Source organism: Saccostrea echinata, unplaced genomic scaffold (genome assembly GCF_033153115.1).
Source record: "Saccostrea echinata isolate AGI-Se365-2 ecotype Australia unplaced genomic scaffold, CSIRO_AGI_Sech_v1 ptg000003l, whole genome shotgun sequence".
Taxonomy (NCBI): Eukaryota; Metazoa; Mollusca; class Bivalvia; order Ostreida; family Ostreidae; genus Saccostrea; species Saccostrea echinata.
In genome coordinates this window covers 12,958,442-12,984,761 of record NW_026889752.1, presented here as the reverse complement: position 1 = coordinate 12,984,761, position 26,320 = coordinate 12,958,442, and the positions used below count along the sequence as shown (strand labels likewise).

General features: G+C 33.3%; 4 protein-coding genes across 4 annotated transcripts; 3 read left to right on the top strand and 1 right to left on the bottom strand.

Moving 5' to 3' along the window:
* The first annotated feature begins 737 nt into the window (after positions 1–737).
* Positions 738–2,300, top strand: LOC133178481 (uncharacterized). The gene has a single exon (XM_061313175.1). It carries the CDS (start codon positions 738–740, stop codon positions 2,298–2,300), a length of 1,563 nt encoding a protein of 520 aa, XP_061169159.1.
* Positions 2,301–8,895: 6,595 nt separating this feature from the next.
* Positions 8,896–11,283, top strand: LOC133178480 (uncharacterized). The gene is made up of 2 exons (XM_061313174.1): positions 8,896–9,104; positions 9,792–11,283. The coding sequence occupies exons 1-2, from the start codon at positions 8,896–8,898 to the stop codon at positions 11,281–11,283; spliced, it is 1,701 nt and encodes a 566-aa protein (XP_061169158.1).
* A 435-nt stretch (positions 11,284–11,718) lies between these two features.
* Positions 11,719–15,671, bottom strand: LOC133178595 (superoxide dismutase [Cu-Zn]-like). Its single transcript, XM_061313315.1, has 4 exons — positions 15,534–15,671; positions 13,728–13,824; positions 12,970–13,157; positions 11,719–12,148 (listed from the first exon to the last, which is right to left on the bottom strand). Exons 1-4 carry the CDS (start codon positions 15,609–15,611, stop codon positions 12,041–12,043), a joined length of 471 nt encoding a protein of 156 aa, XP_061169299.1. The 5' UTR covers positions 15,612–15,671; the 3' UTR covers positions 11,719–12,040.
* A 2,103-nt stretch (positions 15,672–17,774) lies between these two features.
* Positions 17,775–19,324, top strand: LOC133178594 (uncharacterized). The gene is made up of 2 exons (XM_061313314.1): positions 17,775–19,011; positions 19,116–19,324. The coding sequence occupies exons 1-2, from the start codon at positions 17,803–17,805 to the stop codon at positions 19,185–19,187; spliced, it is 1,281 nt and encodes a 426-aa protein (XP_061169298.1). The 5' UTR covers positions 17,775–17,802; the 3' UTR covers positions 19,188–19,324.
* Positions 19,325–26,320: the final 6,996 nt, after the last annotated feature.

The window sequence follows — 26,320 nt, the reverse complement described above, 5'->3', positions numbered from 1 at the left end:
TATTTTGTTTCAATAGTTGAGGACAGAATATTCATTTTTTTTTTCCCGAGGACTTATATATTTACTAGTAGTTATTTCCATAATCAGTCAGCCCTCCACTCCACCCCACCCCCTCAGAATCAAAATTATGTTGTTTCTTTTACATTTCTCCCTCACCCATTTAACCTCCTTGCTTTTTTTGAAGTTTTCATTTCACCTTGTTGTATAGAATATATATATATTCTATACTATAATATCTCTTTCTTAGAAAACTTTTAAGTTAAAAAGTTTTTTCTAACTTCATACATTTCAATGGTTTGGAGGGGGTGTTACTCTCAGGCTACAACAATCAGAAGCATCAACAAATTTTGACCACTAGAACGTACGGTTTCTACAAACAAAATTATTGTCTTTAGTGGAACCTTAAATTACATGTAATTAGGTCTTTCCTTACATTTATTTTATGTTCTCATTAGACCTGGTATAATTTGACTGTATTAATTAATATAATTTAAAATATTGTACGAGGGTATCAAATGACAATTCAGAACTATATGTATGATATTTTTAAAGTATGAAGTAAGGAAAAAATTGGCAATACATGTATTACTATGTAATAGTTTCATGATTTGCTCCTCGTAACGTTTGACAGCCATAAGAATTACGTGGCAGTAGCTGACCATACAAACAGATTTACCAATTTCACTATGGATTTCAATACAAGCTTTCTAATGTGCAAATCTCACGAAAAGAACTTAATGCCGATATATTGTGAGGACTGTGAGTGTCCAGTCTGCATGAAGTGTATAACAACATCTCATTTACAACATAAAATATTCGAGGCGTCTGTTTATGTTCAGAAACGACATGGGGATCTGATGGCATCTTTGCATGGAGAAAACTCATTGATGGAAAAATTGAAAAATGATTTGATTTGTAAGAGTAAAACCTTAGAGGAAAGGAAAATTAAACTCGTCGACGAAATTAGCAGCAGGGAGGAAGCGATTGTTGCAGAAGTGAGAGACATTGGGAAACACCTCAAGAAAACTGTATATGATGCTGTTTCTAAATGGGAAGAAAAAATTCAGAAAAGCGAGAAAGAAATAGAAAACTTTTCAGAAATTCCCGATTTTGACACAGAAACGGAAACAAACTGTATTAAAATATTGCAATGTCATAGCGAACTACGACGGCTTGAAATAGAAATGAAACTTCACGACCCAGTGAACGTTACATTCGAAACTGATATAAGTCTCAGTAGAAAACAAGTAGAGGAGCTGTTTGGAAACGTGGTCGTACAACATGATTTATGTCTGTCTTCTGATCAAGACCGGCAAATTGAGAGGAAACCCCCCTTTCATGACAAAAACGGAAGCAAGTTGTTTTCTTGCAATAAGAAAATTAAAGACCAAGAAAACCGAATTGTTTTTTTCCAGTTTAAACCCAATGATGAAACAACTAAAAAGTTCAGAGAAATTTTATTTGCTGGAGGGAAAATGTACATGCATGTAAATGACAAGCTCTTTGTAGCGACTGATGATAATTCTGTGCCTGAAGTGCTTCAAGGCGTGGACAGCTGTGTTGGACATTCGTCAGGACGTGGAATCCTTTGTATTAGGAACAATAGATTAGCACTGAGTCTTTACTTCCATAATGGAAAATATATGTCCTTGTTTTCAGTCCCAAATCCAAGTAATGAGGAAATACTGGCAGTTGAAGAAAGTGAAAAATTAGGTTTATCTTTGCTTACGGAACAAAAAAAATACTTCAGCTACAATTACCCATATTACAAATTATCAATATACCGAGTGAAAGGAAATGCTCAAACAGATGTCATTTCAAATGAAAAGCATTGTAATTTATCAACTTATCGTAATGATTCACAAGTTGCAAAGCTCTGCGCCCTGCAAGACACCAAATCACAGATCGCTATTGTTTCTAGATCTAATTCGCTTCAAGTGTACGATCAACAATTATCAGTTCTGTTTACCTACAAGGGGAGTATTGAAAACAGTATATCATTATGTTCGTCATTTTCAGTGGCGTCTGCATGTCTTGATCAAGACGATAACATTTTAGTTGCAAACAGATTTGATAATTCCATTCACATGTTAGATATTAGCGGCCAGTTTTTAAGAATTGTTGTTTGGCCGGAGGACGGTTTATCAAATTTGATGTCTGTCTCAGTTGACGGAGAAGGGTGGTTGTGGTGCGTAGGTCGGAATAATGAGGGAAGTTACCTCCGTCTCTTTGATTATGATTATTTCAAGGCCACTGAACGAACCAAGAGGGCATTGACTGAAACTGAAGAAAACTTCTGAGTTACATGTAAGAGACTCAAAAATACAAATACATGTATATGTACATAATGTATGTAATTAAAGTGCGTTATAAACTGGAAAATGTGTTTTGTTAAATATTATTATTTTGCAAACTAACTTTCAATGAACATTTCCAATAGTAAATCGTTACGTCGGAAGGAGGGAGGGGGGTTAGGTTCCAACTTCTTTCAGTACCAAAGAGCTAAATCCACGAAGGGGCTAAATCGGCCCAGTAATCAAAATAAATGAAACTTTCTCACATAAAACTTTAAGATTTGTATGTTGTAAAACAATTTATTTTTTAACAATATCTTTTCTGGTTTTCTTTTTACATTCGTTTAAATTTGGTATTGTTTTCCTCATTAATACTATCACGTCATTACGTTGACGTTACATACTTTAACGTCGTGACGTTGACATTTTGTATAAGAAAGTAACATATGTACATATGGAATAAAAATAACCAATATAGGCTCTTCTTTAAAATTTTGGGAAAATTTTACTATGAATTTTTCAAGAAGTTCTAGAAACTTTTTTTTAATTAAAGCTATTTGCACTCTAAAGAAATGCCAAATATTTGTTATATACAACGGTTGTCTGGTATTATCGTTGATATATGTAACACGTTTTAAATGATAATAAGAGACACGTTAAACTGAAAACAACAAAAAGTACACATTAATAACAAAAACGTAAAATTAAAATGAAAAGTTGCATTAAAAATGAATACGTTTGAAGTTACCATCTATTTTATTGTAATTTTGATAATTTCGTTGCACTTCCGTAATTGATGGCATTTCCCGGACATTTGAAATGAAATTGTAGTTCATACCTGTAATACACGTACAATAGTGATGTTTGACGGTAATCCTGCGCACCACAGATTATCAGGAAAGAAGCCACTACAGATTCTAAACAAGAGTGATGCAGGGCATCAAATCGGCCGCAAAAAAATTAAGAGTCCAACCAAAACACAAGATTTCCGAAATATTTGAATTTCAAAACGGAACCTGAAGTTAAAAAAAAAACAAGATAAACGGAAATGGCAGTATACCACTTTACTCAATGTAAATTATTTAATCGAAATAAAGTTCACTAATTATGAAAAATATGTTATATCATCAAAGAGAAACGTTTTTATATACCCACAATAGGTAAGAAGATTTCAGATGACAAAAACGATCGAATTAATTATTGCTAACTAATCGTTTTCTTATCATATTATCATATCTTACACACTCCAATTTTGGGGAGTACCTATTATAAACCCTTTTAATAAAATCATAAAGTAATGGTCATCTGGTGAGAAGTGAAAATTAAATTGAAACATAACAACATCTAAGACTTTCATATAGTTCAAAACCAGTTTTAACATTTTACTCATAATTTTCAAATATTTAAAATAACATTTCGTTTCTCCGTGTGCAATTTCTAACACAACTACAAATAGATAGGCGATAATGAGTACAGAAGACGATAAAATAATCATAATATCGTATACATATTGCATATATGAGATTTTTAACTCGGATGTTTTTGGATCGTTACTCTTTGTAATTAAACAAAAATATACGAAAAACAGCTACTGGCAGTAGTAAATGGCAATCATTACAGACCGTCTAAAAAAAAAAATATAGGCCAAATGTCGAGCGATTACCATACCCCCCCCCCCCCAAAAAAAATATCATGTTCAAATGCCCGATCTATGAAGTTATATTCTATAAAGACATCCTTTAAAAAAAACAAATAGATAGACAAGCAAAATTTGCAATTATATCTGCTAATAATAATAATAATACATTCAGGATACATGGCCGTAGGAAACGGGGGGTGGCCATGCCCCTCCCCCCCCCCCCCAATAATTTTGCCGATATATAGTATACTATATAAAACAAAGCCACTATATGCTTGTGCCCCGTCAGTAAAAACGTCTGATCCCCCCCGCCCTTTTTTTATTTTGCTTGTCAAGGTATTTTGGTAGTTGATAGTGCCCCCAACTGAAAATGTATGGCTGTGCCCCCCTCCCTCCAAACTGAAATTGCTACCTACGGGCCAGGGATCTATAATAAATTTATGCAATGACCGAGTCACGAAAAATCAATCGTTTTTAAATTAAATTTTTATCAAGGAGATTGAAAAAAAAATTCTTTTTTTTTTTTTGTAAATGTAATAGGTTATTTTTTTTTTGCTTCTTATTTTATATCAATGCTCTAATCTCCCCTTCATGAATTTACACTACTACATTACAAACATGCTTGCTGATCTTGGTTGCCCTCTCTCCCTTGGGTCTGTTACATTTAAGCGGAGTAACTCAAAATAGAAGAGATAGCGAGTAGCCTCCCTTTGACATTTTTTTTTTCATGTGTTGGCTAGGTCATGTAGCATGCATGCGATATTGAAATTACTTAAAACCATAAAGAGTTGTCACTGCCTTGGTAGTAAGTTATTCGTTTAAACAATATAGGGCATTTTTCTTATAGAGGCCTATCACAAAAATTACATGCGATCTGTAAAATCAATCTATTGTTTATTTGATCTGTCAACTCGAATTTTCTAGGTTCAATACTTCGTAACATAATTTATGTTAAGAAGTCTCGGATCAGTAAAGGTTTTCACTAATAAATATTAATTAATCTTTTGTCTTAAAATGCCACTAGCGATTTCTGAAACGCATGTTGGGTATGGGTTATATTTATAATACATGTATAACGTTAGTTATAACAGACTCTATTGCGTAACGTTAACCATTTGTAAGCTGTCGATGCAGACTTCACGACATACACAATTTATGTTTTGTAAGGTGGCAAAACAATCATTATAAATATGTCTTGGTAGTTGCATCCGATGTAAATTGTTTGATATTCTACGCTATTCCGACTCTGCCACTCAGGAGAAAATAAAGATGTTGCCTACATGTTTCTCGGGTGATCTCCCTTTGATTACATAGTGACCATGGTGACGAGGAGCCGGGAGTTGGAAAACAAATTCAAAGCATAAATTAATAGGCTGTCAGAGGAAAAGAAAACACATTATTACTATTTAAAAAAAAAACATTTCAGCATAATGATGAGTTATAGATCAACTTCTTGAAGGAAAAGTCTTGGGTCAGGACTGAGGCACGTAGTACACAAAATGTCCAACATGCAGTCAAGCTTAGCGAGAATTTTTCATACTTTTTTGCACCACAACACAAAATAACTTATAAAAAATATAACATTCGCATTTCGAAACTTTTTAATATTTACAAAAACAATATAGAAACTTTTTCTTTTCTATTAATGTAGGGTAATCCACGCTATTTTCACAGTGTGAGTCGGTGCTAAGGTATTTGAAGCGAACGAAAAGTATTAATTTCGATGTGGCCACACCCCTCGAACAAAATAAAAATATACTTTATTTATTCATATTTTAATCCTCTTTTCAATGGTATATATTTTATTTTGTTCGAAGGGTGTGGCCACAGCAAAAATTTGAACCAAAGACGAAAAAAATGCTTTATTTTGATAAAAACTAGCAAAGTGCGCATGTTTAGACATTTTCTGTACAAATATGACGTCATCAAATAAAAAAATTGGCACAAACTTTTTGAGTTTTATACCCAAGGATAATATTTCTATTGTTAATTTTCTTCTTCCCCTCAGTTTAATTTTCCTGAAAAAATAGGCCGTTTTAGCCCCTTCGTGGATTTAGCTCTTTATTCACTCACTACTCGAAACTCTTATTTGACTCTACTGCAACAAAAAATAGTGAGGGGGGCACAGAAATTACATTAAAGAGTATGATGATTGAAATATCACAATACATATCATGATGCAGTCCCAGAATATCATGATATATCACGATACACTTTAGCCGTGTATCGTTACATCCCTACTATACATGTAGTTAAATATTTGTTCAAAACATTTTATATATGCATGTGTGTTTACTTCAGTAACACATAAATTCAATTAAGAGAGGGAAAGAAAGAAAAAAGAAATTACATCTATGCATTGCATGCGTCATTAGCAACTTAAAGCGTCTTTTGGCAACGAAAACAAAATTCAAATACTTGGCAGTTCTCTAACATTCCAAAACCTCCTGCCTGTTGACGAAAGGAGATAACAATTGCAGACTTTCTGCTGTTACAATAAAAAAGACTGGTTATTTATGGCTTGGATGGACGATGCACAAATGCCATTATAAAACAGACAGGCCTAGGCCGATGTCAATGTGTACATGTATAAGAAATACGTGTTCCATGTGTTTCCAGGTCTCTTGGATTACTTTTCAGTTCTACTTCTCGAATAAGATCAGAATTTAACTGATATATAACAAAATAAAATTATTATTGTCTATGGTAAATAAATAACGAATACATGATTGTTCAATTAAGAATTTAGCACAAAGTCCTTTTAATTATTTAAATATGTGTAATTGATTCCTAATGTTTAACCAACATCACAACATTCTGATATTTCACGAAAGGCAGACTCTCAGATGAACTATTGTATTTAGTTTGATCATTTCTATCTTTAATCTAATACTCACAAAATTTTGTACAGTTTAAATGTTGATTTACTTCATTTCTAGACTGATATGAACAATTTCTAAAACGAGGTAAGTTATTGACAAACAAGTTGATGAAACAAAAATATAAGCAGTCTCGTTTAAAGTCGTCATTTCATAAGTTTTCGGTCAATACAATGACCTTGTCAGTAAATACAATTTATCATTAAGTCAAATGCTGACTGGCGTTTTTCATACATGCATGTACTTATTGTTAGGCCATTAATTACACACTGAATTGTAGACGTATTTTTCCGTTATTTCCCGATCATGATAAGGAGCACACTTCAGGTGTGACCGGTCGGTAGTGGATGCTCACTCCTCCATGGCACCTGATCCCACCTCTGACGTTTTTGGAGGACCGTGTTTGCTCTGCTCCTATTTTGTATCGTTTAATGGACTTTTGAGCTTGAATATTGTTCGTTAACTCCATACATTTCATGCAATGAATTGGCATTACACCCACCCACATTAAAAATAAATGACAACTTAAACTGTCTAAAAATTGTTGATTTGATATGATGTGATAGATTATGAATGTGCTTTTAATGTGAAACATGAACAGGCATATTGACTTATTGTTTCCTTTATCCTTGATCTTGCCGCTATCGTAAAAATAACACGTTATTACCTCAACAGCACCAAAAAAAGATACACATTATTTCATAATTTACTGAAATAAATAATAAAACGTGCACATTTAAAGGAAATAATAGGTAGGTTCTCTCTACAAAATTTTAGTTTTTGACTTTTTGGTGACTTTGAAATTAAAACAAAGTCAATTCCTTAATCTATTATATCTTGCTGCATGATCATTATGACCACAGAGACACGTCAATTTAAGTAGTGCATAATTAATAATAATTTCACTAATATACAATTGTCTGAAAGGTACCTGACTACATGTACCACGACAGTCATCTGAGTTGCATTTGCTCTTCGGAAGATGATTTAAAAAAAAAAAAGAAGAAGAAGATTTTTCCCTCTTTATTCCCAGGAAAAAATTCACCCCATTTTCTGGTCCCACTTAGACCTAAGGATTCATGACATAATATTGGTAGACATCATTCAGTGTCCTACTGTTCTTTAGTAAATGTTTAGTATAAATTCAAAGACTTTTTTCCCCATTGAAATACATAAAATGGTACAAATTGTAAAACTTTGATCCCCTGTAGTTGGCGTACCCTACATTTGCAATTGGGGGTATTTGATCTGAACTTAATTTGAATCTGCACTACCTAAGAATGTTGAATTTTATTATGACTGATAATGGTCCTGCTGTTCTCGAGAAGATTTTAAAAGATATTTTTCTCATATATTCCCATGTAAAACTGGTCTCTATTGCGGCCAAACCTGTCCCCCAGGGCAAGAATTTAATCCATCAAAAACTATATTATGTCAGGAAATTTTCACATTACGTGTAATTTAATCTTTCCTTTTTTTCTTATTTTTTTTTTTTTATTTTTGAGAAAAAGCTTTTTAAGATACCATTAAATTTCTCTATTTTTTTTTAATTATCTCCCCTTGAAAAAAAGGCTTGGCTCTTTAATTTTTGTCATTGAATCCATTTCATCTCAGTTGAAATTTTCTCAGGGCAAAAATAGAAGAAGTTCAAAATTTGAAAAATTTCCTGACTACACACAACAAAAACTTTTTAAGATCCCACCAAATTTTCCTTAACTCTTTCTTATCTCCCCTTGAAAAAAAAGTTTGTCACATTGAATCCATTTCACCCAAGAATGCAAGTTTTGTTGAAATTTGTCCTGTGGCATAAAAGACAAAGTTTAAAATATGAAAGTTTCCTGACGACACACAACAAATGGACAGACGGTCGCCAGACACTTTTCAATCAGAAAAGCCTCATTTGAGCATTTGGCTCAGGTGCGCTAAATACACCCTACGACATAAAAATGTAAGTGTATTTCAAATATTGATTTTTGCGTGCAGAGCAGATCTGAACAAATATAATTGATCACTAAATGTAAAATTATTAAAGGGAAGTATAAAGGGTGCAAGTGGGCATTCAATCTAGACTAGGTCGAGAAAAATGGCCGACATGCAGATACCAGTTAGCGGTGAACTATTAAAACCAAGATGTGATATACACTGTAGAGACTTGCTTCCCCTTTACTGTAAGTCCTGTGATACTCCTCTTTGTAGTGATTGTGTAACTCTCGGTCAACACAATGGACATCAACTGTGTGAAATCTCCAAAGTGGTTGAACTTCATCAGCGTGAATTACAGGAAGTTTTAAGGTTTTACCAAAGGTCAAGATGTCCAAAAATTTATTTTTACAATATCTCCCAAACTATATGAGGTATAAAGTTTAAACTTTTACAGTTTATAAATATATCATTGATTAACAGATAGAAAGTATCACTGAAAAATAAATATTTAAAAAATATATTTTTTGAGAGAAAAAAAAATTCAAAAAATTTGCATATTTTTAAAAAAATGCACCTGCTTAATTCTGTACTTTTAGTGAAAACCATCATTGCAGAAATAATATATGTTTATCAATGAAGGGCAAGTTGGACGTGAATGGTCTCTGAAAGGCTGTTATTGAAAGCATGACATGTATAAAGACAAGACCCCTATAAAATCCGCCATTTGCAATGTACTTTCGGTTTCAGATCTTAACATTTGGACAAAATAAACAGGGAAAACAACTTTCCAGAGGCTATCGAAGTCCAACTTGCCCTTCAATGATAAACATATATTGTTTCTGCAAAGATGGCTTTTACTAAAAGTACAGAATTAATTAGATGTATTTTTTAAAAATATATGCATTTTTTAAAAAAGAATTTTTCTCGATAAATACTTTCTTTAAGTATTTGTTATCAAGTGATACTTTCTATCTGTTAATAAATGATATATTTATAAACTGTAAAAGTTTTAAATTTATAAACCACATAGTTTTAGAGCTATTGTAAAAATAAATTTTTGGACATCTTGACCTTTGGTAAAACCTTAAACACCGAAAAGACTACTCCGTTTCTGGGGAAAATCCTTATTGAAAACGAAGAAAAACAGAAGTGTCTTGCTGTTCACACAGAAAATCTCATTCGCAATATTATTAAAAGAGAGGAAGAAATTCGTGAAATGGTGAGGCAGTGGAGGGAGAAAACGGTGGGTAAAGTCATGACCTACACAAACGTTCGTGAGAATTTTTTGAGGAAAGAACAATCCTTAATTCATGCTTTACTGCACCTTAAAGAAAAAGGCTTCCAGCTCGATTCCGAAGAAATGAAATTGGAGATCATGTACTTGAATTGCGAAACAAGACGTCTTCTGACCAATAAAGCAAATTTATCAGATATCGGAGCTTCTTACGATTTTGAAAAAGGATCCCTAAATGATGATTCAAATGATATGTTCGGAAACATTTCAGAGGTTGAAACCTCATCAGATTCAATTTCATTCAGTCACAATGAAAAAAATGAACAGAAAGAATTTGTAGAAGACGAGGAAGAATTTCATGACTGTTTAGAATTACCAAGGACTTATCAAGCTGGTAAAGCATCTATACAAGGTATCATACCCATAGACAGTATCAACGTTGTTTTGCAAAGCTCGAATACGGTCTATCTTTGTAATTTCGAGGGAGAAAAATTTAGTATGTCTACGATTTTGGAATGTGTTCATCAGATTGCCCATATACCTGCAACTGGAGATATACTTGCGATAATGGAAGACCAAAAGCAGATCAGACGAATTACATTTAATAGGAATGTGATAACAAAGTTCATTTATACCGACCAAACAAATGATTATTTCTGTTGTTTGACGTCAGGAGGGAAAGAAGCTTATGCTTGTGTAGTTATATATTCAACAACATCAGCAAGATATTCAAATTCTAGTCATATAAATTTATTAAATGATTACGGTGTGATTTTGAAGAAGATCCAAAAGTCTTCCTATTACTATACGAGAGCATTGTACTGGGAAGGATATTTTCTTCTCATTTCATCCGGTTCTTTCTATCAGATTGAAAGGACTGATTTAATAAAACAATGTCCAATGGGACACTTTTATAAACAATATCGTGGATCAGTTGGAAGCTACCCGGAATCACGATTTTGCCCGACAGACTTGACAATAGACAGTGAAGACAATGTATTAGTGGCTGTCTATAACGACAATGCTATACATCTACTAGACAAATCCTTGACTTTCCAGAAACTTCTGATGACAGAGGAGGATGGATTATGTCATCCTACTGCTGTTACTATAGATACCAGTGGTTACTTGTGGGTGGGATGTGAAAATGAACAAATATACAGGGTTAATTATCAGTATCTCTTTAGTACAAGTAGACAAGATAGACTGAAGTTAATGCATGTACCAGTCAATGAAAAAAAGAAATATGAATCTACTGGTCTTTTTTCATACTTTTCACGCATACTTCAACAACTACGATGGAAATTTAAATAATAAATATCATTAAATAAACTAAGGTGCATTTTCTTTGTACAAGTAGAATGTACAAATGCAAGGATGTTAAAAATTTCATTCATTTGCACATCACAGCTGTATTAGTAAAACCAATACACTGACATGTACTTTTATTAACTTTTCTTTCAAATCAAGTTAACTAAGTCATCTACTTGATTGACTCCTCAACTGTCTACAAGTCTAGAAATTTGTATCATATAGGCCTATAGCTACTGTAGTATTATTTCTGATGAAATGATTGGGTTCATTCAAAATTATTGTTCATACAGAAAAAGGATGAAACAGCACTTGTGGAAATTTTAAAATATACAATGTACTAATGCATCACCTATCATTGTATTTATGGTCAGAACTATTTAGATAATCTGCACAATATTCTTCTAAAATATACATGTATTCAACAACTAAATATGGTTGTTTTTAGCTATATATTTATTACATGTCTAACGACAACAAAGTTTTATAATTCTCTCTTTGTAATAAATGTTAATCATTATCAATATCAGAATCACAGGATTACATGTATCTCTTACAATGGACTCTGTTATTAGTCAGAGTCATAAGGCATCAACACAATGAATATCTGTCTGCAACACTTGCACCAAATACCAACATACGACACAATCAAGATTAACAGCTACAAATGGTAATTTTCAAAAATTGCTGACACTCATTACAAAACATCATAACAATGCAGTCCAGCACATTGGAATAAGCTGAGAGTCTGGAGCGGCCTCTACTTGGTGATTCCAATTACTCCGCAGGCCAGACGCCCACCAGCATTACCGGTCGTCTTGCTGAGTTCATGACCTCCTCTCCCTAAGTCATCAACGTCAGCATGGATCTGTGGAAGAAAAAAAAACATTACATACTTACAACTTCTGTGAGCACATCAATGATTTTCAGTAGAATGGAAAAGATAAAAGCTGCTACAATAGCTTTTGCTTAAAGAAAATTTCTAATAGGAATTTTCTACAGTGTACACCTCTGTGAATTTTCAAGATTCTATTACTAAAAACTTTAAAGGAACTTCATATTTGCATTTCCACTTTTATCTGAGTTGAAAAATGATTTGACCTGTGAAAAAAGCCCAAGCATATATTTCATAATAAATATGCACTATATTCATGATATTTTAGCACATTGTGTAATCTGATATATTCTGTAATTCAATTCTCTTACCAATTTAAGTTAGGATAAGAGTCCTTGACAAAATTATATGGAAGTTAAAGGAAGATAACTCTAGATAGAGATTGCCATGGTGCACCGATATGTATTTAATCTTAAACCTTGCTCCATCCAACAAGACAAACATGTATTTACTCATGCACTGTAAAATATCATCAAAATTATCTTCAACATTACCAAATCTATACTTCTATACAATAGAACTTGACACAATGGTGGAATGAGGACCAGCTGAATCAGTATAGGGCATTCAAGATTGTAGCAGCTAATCTAGGTGTTAGGTTAGATATCTTGGTCATACTGAACTCACTGTGTGTATTGAGGCTTGTTATCGCTAGGCTAGCATATTGTTCAAAATCATAAGGGGCTACATAGAGCTACGTAGCCACTGCAATCTTGAATACAACTCTAAGCTTAACAACCTAGTTTGCCCAATGAGGGACTGAGGACCAGCTAAATGAATATACCAGAACTTACCACCATTGTTCTTCCAATGATGGACTGGGGACCAGCTAAATCAATCACTTTATCAGAGATGTTAATCTTGGCGACCCCGTCCTCGCCAGCGGTGACATTTCCCAGATCTCCTACATGTCTGTCTGCATCATCTGGGCCAGCATGGTCTTTGTTGAAAGGGTTAAAGTGTGCTCCAGCACTGGTACAGCCTGCAAGGAAAACACAAAATACTGTAATTCATCTCTAAGGGCAACTTGATCAATGAAAAGATTAATTTGAATCTTCTATAAAGAAGTATAGACACAATTTTGAGATTTATATTCTTCAATATTTTTGGTAGAATTTCATGACTTTCATGTTGCCAGAACATTTCAAGTCAATTTATTATAAAAGTCTAGTTAGAAACTTGTTTTATCTGAAAATTTTCAGAACTATAAATTTCAGGCAAAACTGATTGCCTAATATTCTTGCACATTCCCATACTAAAATTTATCCTTAATCTTTAAACCTTCAGAGGTTTTTTACCTGGTACATAAATTTCTATTTTTAGTAAAATAGCAGCTAGCCACTTTGTTGAAATGAAAATTTATGTTTCTTAGTGTAGTCTTCTTTTGTAGTAAGTTTTATTAAAATCAGATCAAAACTGTAAGAGGAATGGTGCTTTGAAAGAATTTCGCAGAAATTTCTACGTAAAGTAGTAATACAATGTATGTAATATCACTTATTCCCTATTCGGCACATGAAACTTACCATGATAAAATGCTTAAGAAGAAAATTACCATTTGTGTTGTCTCCAAATTGATGAACATGAAATCCATGTTGTCCTGGTGTCAAACCACTGATTTCACCAGAAACAGTCACGGGAGATCCTGGTGCCTAAAGAAGAGTTATTACCAGTTGTATCATTACATGGAGTAATTACCAGTTATACCACAACATAGAGTAATAACCTGTTATATCATAACACAGAGTAAATACTAGGCATACCACAAGAGAGCAATGTCTTGTTATATCATAAAACAGAGTAATTACCAGTTACACCACAACACAGAGTGATTACCAGTTATATCACAACACAGAGTGATTACCAGTTATATCACAACATAAAGTAATTACCAGTTATATCACAACACAGAGTAATTACCAGTTATATCTTGGGGTATAACAATATACTGGTATTTACTGGTATGATGGTGTTGTCGAATAAAATAATAATTGATTAATCAACGTGTAAACTGCACTTAGAAGTGTTCACAAAAATAAATATTATAACAGGAAATTCAGAGGGACAGTCTGATGCATTTCACAGGACAGACTGAATTTTTGGCTGACTGAATATTTTTGTCAACAATAACAATTCAAACTTCCAATCCAATCCCTATCAACTCGGATTATTAAGTCAATCAAATAACAGTTACTTGAGTATATATAAAGCCAGTCTCTTAATATTTTAAAGGCAGCATCTACTTGTAAATTATGGTATCTTATCATATCTGTTCTCTGGTCTTGTTGTAGTCAGAATAATCTAACTGTGTCTCAGGACAGGCCCTTAAACCGGGTCCGTAGGACATTATTATTTTAACGATAGAACATTCTATCTAGTCTTGTTGGTATGGTATCTCTTAGTCTTTTTTAAAGATGTCAAAGACACATATAAAATCTGATGCTTCATTTGTTTGTTATGTGAGAATTAACGGTTGGAACTATTGTAGAAAAAATTACAAAACCTGCATAATAAAGGCTGGACATCATTTCAATCTGCATACACTTACATCACTTAAAATGATATGGGTAAATAAAAATCAAATGTTCTAAATTTAAGAAAAGGCAATCTGATCTAATTCAATTTCATGTTCAATATCAATTTATGAAACAACGGTGAGTTGAATTGTCACACCATTATAGCGAGCGCAGCGAGCGGCGCGAAGCGCCGCTCGTCACTGCGAGCTCTAACGACAACGCCTGGGCGAAGAGAAAATTCGGACTACTGCACATTCATTCAACAGAATTTTTTTCCGCAGTAATTCTGACCCACAATGCATCGCTTCTTGTTCTCGCTGCTAACTTCGTTCACGCGGTGACAACAACTAAAAATTCACACAAAATAAACTCACCTTAATTTAATGGATATTGCCTGCAGATAGTAGATTAAACGTTCTTTTTTAAAATATTTGCACTTTTTAAACTTTGTTTATGGAAATGCAGCTAACATACGACGTCATGTGACGTCACAGTCTAGACGTTCCAAATGTCTCGTGCGGTTTGAAGAGACGGATCATAATAAAGAAGTGAACACTGCGCTCGCCCCAACGGTCGCACCGTCAACATATTAATGGCAGTTTATAAGCAGAATTATTATTTTTTTTATGATCTCAAAGACATGATCTTGATCTTTGCATAGATTTTATATGTTTTCATTCACGAGTAACTTTCAGTGACCTGGAGTTTTACTGTATTTTGAAGAAGGAGAAAGTCGTATGTGTGGCTGTATGCGGTGATTCAGAGGAAATCCTGATTGTATTTCGTGTGCAAATTCGAGACGTTCTAAATATTTAACTTCATACAAAGTATCAAATTAAATTCACCTCTTGGTTAAAATGCACTGTTCCTGTGACATTACTATCACCTTTCAGAACACACACGGCCTTTAAAGGAGCTGACATGGCTTTATTTCTATGAAACACGCCGACAAGGCAATTCTAATGAATAACTTTTTCTTGGCGACGACTGTCAGTGTCGTGTGCAAAACAGTGATATTTTGGGAACAACGATCCCGGGGTTAAAAACTGTGGGTCTACAAATTTTTAATTTTTGTATCTGTCTTCAAGTTCTATTAAGTACTATTAAGTTCTGACTCTCGTATATCCGTTTAGAGAAGTGGACAAGCTTTCGCCTTCATCCACGGATGTAGGCGAAAGTCTGTCCAGTTCTCTAAAGAGAATATTGAGTCTCGCTGTTCAAATGCTTTAAATGGATACACATGTAGAAATAATTCTATATAAATTAATATTTTTTGACATTTTTAGGGCCGTCTCCAGATGGTATCTGAAAACGGGTGCGGGACCGGGAGAGTCCCGGAGGCTTTCGCAGCTGTTTCGGCGCTTCCACTATTATGGGTATTGTTTTAACAGTTTAATGGCTTGTGGACCACTCTTCGGATCATTTTTCCCCCAAAAGTACATGTAAATGAACAAAATGTAACAGCATTATACAACTACATATGACGTCATATTCTATAACCATCTATGTGTTGTATAATTCCCGATATAATGAATTTATTTTGTTTCGAAATTGATTTTTGTTTATTTTTTAAAAACAGAAAAAAGGGGTGCGATCGCACCCCCCTTCCCTTACTCCGTTTTGGCCTTGAATTTTCAATATCACATTTTATTTACACCTACATGTATATTCTATATAACCATCTCTATTCTATGACCATGTCAAATTTACTGACATTGACAATGTATGTATTTAATTGATATAAAAAAGAGCCATTGATTGTTAATGTTTACTTAAAAAAATATATTTTATTGAATATGAACACAAGTTATTCTAATTTCGATTGTCCTTTCAGGGACTTATATACTGTACTAAGTATGGACTTATATACTGTACTAAGTATGGACTTATATACTGTACTAAGTATATACTTCCCTGGTCCTCTCAAACTCACAGAAAACAATAAACACATAACGTGAACTGATGTACAGATAAAAGAAATATGAATGATATTAAATATGAAATTATTATTACAAGTGCAATGATGTAGGGGTGCACATGTTGTTGGGGGGGGGGGGGGCAAAAGAAAAAAAAAGAGAGAGAAGGGGGAAGTTTTGAAGATTTACAACGATTCATCGGAGTCGCATTTCAAATTTTTATATGGACTATTAATGAATAGCTTTTAATAACACATCAACATAAATGTTACAATACCTTGGTTCCCCAGTACATACGGAATTGCTTCAAGATTCGTGTGAATGCATTATAATTTTCTCGATGGGGATCCGCTACTAAATATGAATTATGGGAGACGGATTAATATAACTGAGTACTTAAATGTTTCGAAATCTACTATCATTGTCTGTGTTGATGAATTTATGAAACTGATGTATAAAGGCAGGCGCGGATCCAAAAATTTCATGACAAGCAAAAAAAAAAAAAAAAAAACTAAATTCCAATTCCCAAACGTGAAAAACACCTATTTCATGGTGGTGATGGTGGGGTCCCCGTTTTCGGGGGAGGGGGGTTCAACGTCATTTTTTATTTGTTCCAGTATATACATTTAATAACTCTGCAAATTCCAGGGGGGTCCTGACCCACCCCCACCATGTAAAGTAGAGACACGCACCCCCTCTTCCTTCTCCGCTTACGCTTTTGAGATTTTGATCAATTAAATTGTGTTAATCAGCTAAAAATTTGATACAACTTCTCTAAATCCTGGTTTTAAAATGTGGGGAGGCGTTTAATAAACTTTTTTGGAAAAAAAAGTGCTCAAGAGTGTACCATCTCAAAAATTGCGGCATCTTTGGATAAATACTCACTTTTAACAACGAGATTAGAATTACATGTAATTTGAATATCCGTGTATATTAACGGCTACTTTCTTCACTTCAAAAGCCTAAGAAAATCAAAATAAAAGAATTTACGAGGAAGCGTTGCTTTTAATAAACGGGAAACTTTAAAACAAAAACAAAAATTATCACCATATCAAAAGTATTACTTTAAAATTAGTAATTATAGCTAAAATTGCAGTTTCAGTAAGAATGAACGCGAAAATCAACGTAACAGAGGGCGAAAAGAGTGACGCGTATTACGGAAACAATGAAATGACGTCACAGAATCGTTACTCGCAAAATGGCTGTTGCTAAATCTTTAGTTACAAAACGTATCAGTGAGAAACTTGCTCCGTCTAAAGCATTGCAAGACGCAAAAGAGAAGCTAGGTCCTGTTTATTTTGATGCCAAACTCGTGGAATGTCCCCAGAATGCTGTGGAATTGGCGAAACTCCTAAATAATTTAGATGAACTTGATAAACAACGTATGAAGATTCTAGACGAAGCAAAGAAAAACCAAAGAATTCTACTCCAAACACTGCAGTCTAGATATACTTTTTCAAAATCTTCTCCAACGCTTTCAGCCAATCAAAGCATTCGTGACATCAAACTTCCACCCCCTGGATTTCGTTATCATGCCAACGGAGATCCTAAACTGTCATTACTGGAATCTCGTGGAGAAAGTCCATACCCTCAGGAAACAAGTTTTCAAAATATCACTGAACACGATGACGTGTTGCTAAAGCAGACGTTCATTGCATCGGATAGTAACTTACATCAACTACAGAAAGCGCGGAATGCTGACGAAGAATCGACTGATCTTGAAGAAGAAATAAAGGAAGTCGAGAATCTGATAAGAGAAATTGAAAAAGATTTGAAGCGGAGCAAGATAAGTGTGCATGATATTGGTTCAGCTCGAGAGAAAGCCATGTCTTTTCTAAGAGCGCATTCTCACGGAGCAGATGCTTTGGCAAAAAGTATCTCCGAACCCCTGTCCTTCTCTAAACCAAACGATAGGTTTCCTTTTCAGCCAGGGACATCTACATTTGCATCCAAGAAAAGTTCTCCAACATTAAAAGAGAGGCCAAAATCTACATCCCATTCCAGTTGTATTGCATGTCAGTATAAACTTAAACACTCTAGCGAAGACTTTAAGCGGTTAACAGACAATATTAATGGATTAAAATTCAAAAAATGGAATATTGCTCCAAGTGGCACTTTGGTCAAATCCCCATCTTTGAAGATACCCGTTAAATCTTCGATCTTACAGTCTAGCAGTTCCTCCAAATCCAAAATTTCACCTACTAATCGAGTGACTTTCAACCTGGACAAAGGTACCAAAAGCGAAGCACTGATGAAAACTAGACCAAAGTCCTCGATCGATTCCAAAGTCCCTACAGAACAAGCTTGTGGTACTAGGTTGACGCAGAGTGCTTTGTCCTACAGAGGCAGATCAGGGTCCGCTTTGTTTGACCATCGCTCTGTCATTGAGGCATGGAAAGAGATTACGGTAAGGATGAATTAGCGACGAATTTGTTTAACTTAAAGAAATATCATTTAAGCTCATTTAATTAATTTAAATTATGTTAGGATAACCAAAAAGTATCTTTTCAGGAGGAAGAAACTCAGCATTGTAACGAGAAAGTTAAAAGGTTCCTTGAATCTTTGCAGAAACATCCATCATGAACGAAAATTAATGGGCTTCTTTATACAGCTAGGATTAAACTAAATAAAAAAAAATGAAAAAAAGATATATACCAATACTTTTTTCAATGCATACATGTACTTTTGCACTATTGCACACACCTATAATATGTTCTTTATGATAATTTTATCTATTATCATGAAGTCAAGAGGCGCTGTACAATAAATACCATGAAAAATTTATCCAATGAGTGATAACCGCTGGATGAAGATGGTAAACATATGATAAATGTTGTATTATGCTTTCAATACATGTGACAGCTTATTTTCATTCAGACAGTGCCTTGCCAAATCTAAATCCGTTTTTCATTGACTGCCACTTAATGAAAAGGACGAGTACGTGACAATTTTATTCATGTGTAGTGTTTTCCTTAATTTTGTAACTCATGACTAACCTAGTCATGGGATGTTTAGGAAGGTTTTAGAATGCAAGACATGAATTTCAAATTTATGGAAATGTCTTTCAAGGGCACTAAACGAAGATATTTGTGTCTTAATCAGTTAGATATTAGTATTTAAACAAAAGATATACGTCATAATGAAGGGGAAACACAACACGGGGTCTAATGAATGCAGGTAATTTGTTCATATAAAATGGCAAGGTATCACATTATAAACTTACGTAAACAAGATAATTAAACAACATTAAAATTTTGCAATTATCAAGGCTTTCAAATAATTATTTCAATTTTCTTGAACTTGTTTGTTGTTGTTGTTGTTGTTGTTGATTGTTTGTATGTTTGCATGTTTTTTTAATTCAGTACTTTCTTATTTTCAGCCTTCCACCGATTTCACTTTTGTCTGTCTGACTGTTAATTCAAGTTTCCTTCAAAGGTGTTTAGGATTAATTATACTGTCAAATACTCAAATAGCTATGAAGCTAGATTCAAACCTCTGACAAAAAAGTTGCTTACTTGATGTAGGAAATTATAGACCTGTCAGTATTTTGAGTATAGTTTTTAAGGTTTTAGAGAAGGCTGTTCATACACAACTTGTTAATTTTTGAGATCAACTCAAAATCTTGTACGAAATTCAATCTGGTTTTAAGAGTACCGCAAGGCAGTATTTTAGACCCTCTATTTTTTAAAATATTATATATGTCAATGATATGGCTTCCAGTATTGATCCTGACTGCAAACTTATTTTATTTGCTGATGATAGTACATGTAGACTTACTTTCTCATAAAAATGCGAATTTCATTTCAGAAAAAAACTTAATACTAAAACAATGTTCAAATTGGCTAGTAAATAATAAGTTATCCCTACAGCTGGAAAAGACTGAATATATTTAATTTGGATCAAGAAAGAAGCTTACAAGTGATCAAGACTTTCACAATGAGTGTAATGGACATATCAGTCATTCTACACAAAAAAGTGCTAGAAATTTTATTGATCATTTTTTAAGTGGAGAATTTATCATTGAGTCCATTATACAAAAAGTCAATTTTTACAGCTGCAGAACTGCAGCTCTCCGAAAAAAAAAAATTTGACAGACCGGAGAGCTACAGTGTCATCCATTGAGAAAACTGTTCAACCATCTCTTTCATGTTTCCCAAATATGCCTTTCAAAAGATTATGTGTATTTTCTGTATGATGACTTGATACCAAATAAATGATGATGATGACGATGAAAGAGGAACAGATTAAGTTTGAATTTTGTGGGATTCCAACTGTTCATATGGAAAATAATAGAATCTATTCCCAAAAAATTGTTGAACGTATTGTTCTCCGGAAATTATTTTGGATTGAAATGGTATTACATGTGCACAAAAGAGTTCCACATCAAGGCTGTATTTTAAAATTTTATTTGTAACTTTTTTTTATCGGCGTTCACACCTAATTACATGTAGTTGTACGAAAAGTCATTTAGTTAATGATAAACTGACGTTCTTGTGTTTGTGGGCACTGCATCATTCACTCAGCCACCAGTACTGAAACACAAAAGTACATATTTTAAACATGATTAAATACATGTACATTAATTAATCGTGTTTTTTGATGAGCACTAATTAAAAGATTCTTGTGTAATTATATTCTTATTTATTTTAAAAATATACACCTTGGACAGTGTTTATTAGGTGAAATATAACTATATATCATTTATTTAAGGAAATGAGGTCTAATTATACTTTGTAATGTCAAATCATAATGAAATCTTTTTAATTTAATACACTAAAAGAACTATACGTAAAAACAGCTGTTTTAATGTCTCGCAATCTTTCTGTCAATCCAGCCCGCTGGCATTTGACATCTGAGCAGTTACCGGGGGGGGGGGGTAGCTCTCTCTCTCTCTCTCTTTGGAAATCTGTTATATACATGTATTACAAAATATTCTTTTAGGACACGTATGTACAGTCAGGGATCTAGATAAATACAGATGAAAAGGGGGAGATTTTTTATTTTTAGATGTACGTGTGTACTGGTCATTTTAATAATACCTGATTTTCAACAAAAGAGTGTTGTTTTTTTTCTCTCTCTACAGGAAACGTCACCACAGCTTAGACTTTATTTCAGTAAAAATATGTACAAGATCTGTAAGACTACCTAAACTCTTTTGAATCATCTACATATAATAACCAACATCATTTTTTTGGACAATTTACACGAGGACGATAAAAAGTGGAGGGGAGAGTTCTAACGAAGGAATGTTAATTATTCAAAATATACTTTTGTTCATTATGAAATGGTTATTAATCAAACTACAAGGTGTTTCATAATATACATTGCATGTTACATTTTCAAATCTAGATATTTTTCTTTCATATTTTTAATACTAATCATATATACTATTTTAAACATCAAATCCCACATTTTTATTCCATATGAAAATGTCAAAGAAATCATGGTGTTATAATTATGTTTACTTGTGACATAACGCCTATGTCATGCATGTAATTTGAATATTTTTCGAATGGCTATAACTTATCAAGGTATTGCTGAATTGTAAAGCTCTTTTATCAATACAAATCACTAAAATTCATTCAGATAGTTGATGAAGGAAATTATTCCAAAAGAAAAGAAGCTTTCTAGGATGTTTTTCTGAATAGATGTACTTTACGAGATTCAAGTTTGAAAGGACAGGGATGGACAATATACTATATTTACATTCCACATGTATTTTGCTTATAAAGTGTGAAGAAAGCTACGGCATTCAACACATACATATATATGCAATAAATGACACGCGATAATCCAGGAAGATTAAGGACTTCAAGGACCGAAGATTTTTGTGAGACTCTATAAGAAAGTTTAGCAAACTCTTCAGAAAAGTGTCAGATAGATGTTTTCAGAAATTGATGTTTGCAATATCAACATTTCCAGTGTATATTGAACTTTGAAATATGATATGAAGTTATCAACGTACAAATTCTCAATAATGCAACAACCTCAGGAAATAAATTTGTCCTGCATTCGCCAGATCTCGATCTTTCGGACTTTTTTTCTGTGGGGGTTCCTTTAGGACAGGGTCTACAATCCTGATTGCAGATACTGAATGAGCTCAAAAAGAACAAAAAATTTCAATGAGGAGTGTGTCAGCAAAAATGTGTGACTACATTTATAACAATTTCAGAAGCAACTTTTCCGTTTAGTTGAAATCACAGGCACCTTACGTTACTGTCTTTCTGACATACTTTCTATTTATCAATAAAAATATGCATTATGACTACTTTAAGTAGTCATAATGCATATTTTTATTGATAAATAGAAAGTATGTCAGAAAGACAGTAACGTAAGGTGCCTGTGAGACATTACTTATTTTTCTTTTACTAAAAAAAAATATATCCCTACCTAATAATTAGGTAGAGGGTATATTTTTTTATTTAAAAAAAATAATGTCAGGTGCCTGTGGTTGAAATAGACGAAGATCATTTAGAACATGTGAGCTTTTGACATTGTCAAATTCAGCGCAACAAAAATGACACAATTTAAAAATTTCGCTAATTTTCATTAATGGTTGACATTTCATCCAGTGTTTAATATTTTGGTTGGTAAGTGTATATGTATATAATGAATCTAATGGATAATGCATCAAAATTGATGCAAACATTTGTCTGTATTTTTTTCTTGTGTTTGTTAATTTGTAGATTCAAAATGTAACATATATAATGAAACATCCACGCTGTATGTTATAGATCTGTGAAGGGTGTTGAATAGATAGAAAATATTTTTATTTTGCTTTAAAGTAGCATTAACAAAAATATAGTCAAAATAAATGTATGCAATGCACGGATCCAGAATTTTTTCCAAAGGGAAGCCCAAGCCCCCCCCCCCCCCCCCAAAAAAAAAAAAAAATCAGTCATATTCTTGACCAAGAAAACGACAACAAACAAACAAAACACACACACAAAACGTAACCTGGAAAACCTAGTGTGTGTGTGTGGGCGGGGGGACTTCTTAAGCGTCATATGTATGGCTCTTCCTACCAACTTAGCAGGAACCACGTTTTCTTATGGGGAGGGGGTTCAAGGTGTACTTTACTATGTATATTTAATAACTACGCAAATTCGAAAGGGGGGTTCTGACCACCACCACCCCTGCCCTAGCTCTATATCCGCGCATGTATACATTATACATATAATTAATGAAAAATTACATGTACATGTGACGCACTGTCGCATCAAGTAGATGTTTTTTCTCCCCCGAGCAGAAGGTGGACTCGCTGAGAAACATTTCTTAAGACCAGTATCCAGTATTACATTAAAAGTTTAAATCTTAATTTAATCTTATCTATAACTAAGAAATATTACAAACAAGATAAATCAGAATTTAACCTAGTACAGAGCACAGATGTGTAATCTATGGTTATCAATGAAACCTGACATTGTAACTACATGTTATTGAGATGAAGAAAATATTAACATTACATGTAGAAACAATATTACCATTTTAGTCTCTGACGTCACCAGTTCTTGGATTGTCCACTTCATTGTGCTTAATTTTCTTTTTAAAAATGATATTCCTATAACCTAAGACTTTTCCGTAAGCCTTGTCATATTAGGTCTGAAACGGTTCTAGATCAATGTATTCATTAGCTAAATATTGCCAATTCTTTCTCTTTATGACATACAGCGTTTTTTCTTGCGTTTAAATGTTAATTAACTTTTTCTTTAAATAGATTTATTTTATTCAAATGAGTCGTAAAGAAGAAAACGTAATGACCAAGAAGTCAAAAGTGGTCTATCTATCATCGTCCGACTGTGAAGCGACGGTCCGAAGTCCGCATGAAGCTCTCTCCTTCCCGCCAGAATGGGAACGATTCGTACATATTGGCCGTGGTTTGCGACATATCTAGATAGTGAACGAAAATTGCAGGCCCGTAGAACATAGGGGCGCACTTTTTTCTGAGTGCTTGTATAGTATTTTGCTAGAGTAAATTTTCCTTTAGATGCTGGTTGCCCCCCCCCCCCCCCACTTTTTGATGTTGTAAGGTCGAGCACTGGCAAATTCCTGGATTTTTTGCTTGTCAGATAATTTTGGGAAGTCCCCCCCCCCCCCCACTTTTGGTCATTTTTTTTTTGTTGGTTGCTTGTAAGATTTTTTTTTGGTCAGTTTAATTTTTTTTTTAAATTTTTGCTTGTCAGATTTCTTTTGGGAAGTGCCCCCCTCCCTTCCCACTTTTGAAACCGTTGCTACGGGCCTGAATTCTTAAACCCGTAAAATGTGCGGACATAAAAAAAACCTCACCTGTTTGTCTAGAACACAAGCCACTAGCATGTTTCACAAGAAAAGTTGAAAAAATTGGTACAGGGTTATATCTGTAAAAATAAGATTTTTGCAATGTGTATTTGCAATGGTATTGCTTCACGTGTTTCAGCGATATATGTTATTTAGAAAACTTTTTTGGAACTGATTAATTACAAGTAAAGCTTAATTTTTGATATTTGATAAATAATTGTAGTATAATTGATTCATACATGTAAGGTTAAATATCAGTCAATTGGCGCGTATATTCTTATTTATTTAAATGATCTTTGTTATCTTTGTGTAAAAAAAGGTTAATTAATTTATTATCAAAGTCACAATTTTACATGTAAAATTTGATTATTTACCCCTGGTAAAATATAAACATGACGCGTATGGATAACAATTTCATCAGTTGAAACTGAAAACTTAATTTTTAAATAAAAAGTTGCACACGCCAAAGCAAGTAAAATGAATCAAAAACGTGCAATTACATGTACATGTACAATGTTAAGCCCAACTCGTATCCTGAATTTACAATGAAATATTACCATAGTATATAAAAAACTGTTACTGTTCTTAAGATTATGGTTTAGGGAAATATACACAAAGAAATATACATGTACCGAAAGAGAAAGAGGATGAGTCTATATTATCATTTTGTGACAAAATATTCCTTATAAAAAATGTTGCTTTGTTTGATTCTGTCCATAATATATTTTACAATTCAAGATGTTTAAATATAATGAATCAAATACACTTAATTAAACTTAATTGTATATCCCATTTTTCTTTTCTTTTTCTTTTTTTTCCTCTCATTTTCCCCCATAAAACCGGTAATATGTCAAACTTTTCATCCCTCTGCTTAATTATCAAACTCCATTGTGTTATTCACTAAATACAACTCGTATCTCATATGTACATGTAATATATATATATATATATATATATATATATATATATATATATATATATATATATATATATATATATATATATATATATATATATATATATATATATATATATATATATGTATGTATGTATGTATGTATGTATGTATAACAAATATACTTTGAATGTAAACATTAATTTGTACTGATCGATGCACCTTGTTCCTTATGGAGAAGGCTTACATAGGCAATGCCTGCTGCCTAAACATTATAAAATGTTCAAATTAAATGAGAGAGAGAGAGAGAGATGGCTTGTGTAAATAGCCTTGATCCCAGATCGATAAAACAACATCATGCTTGGGCACCGCTCTGCGATCTGCGATAATAATGATCATCCAAAATTCTCAGGTGTGTATTGAAAAAGACCAACTGTTTATATTTATAGTTTAAAATATGTGACGCACTTAGAATCGAATCGTGCGTATCGCTTTTCTGGCGAGTCTAGAAATATTCTAACGAGTCACGATTTTGGCCGAAGGG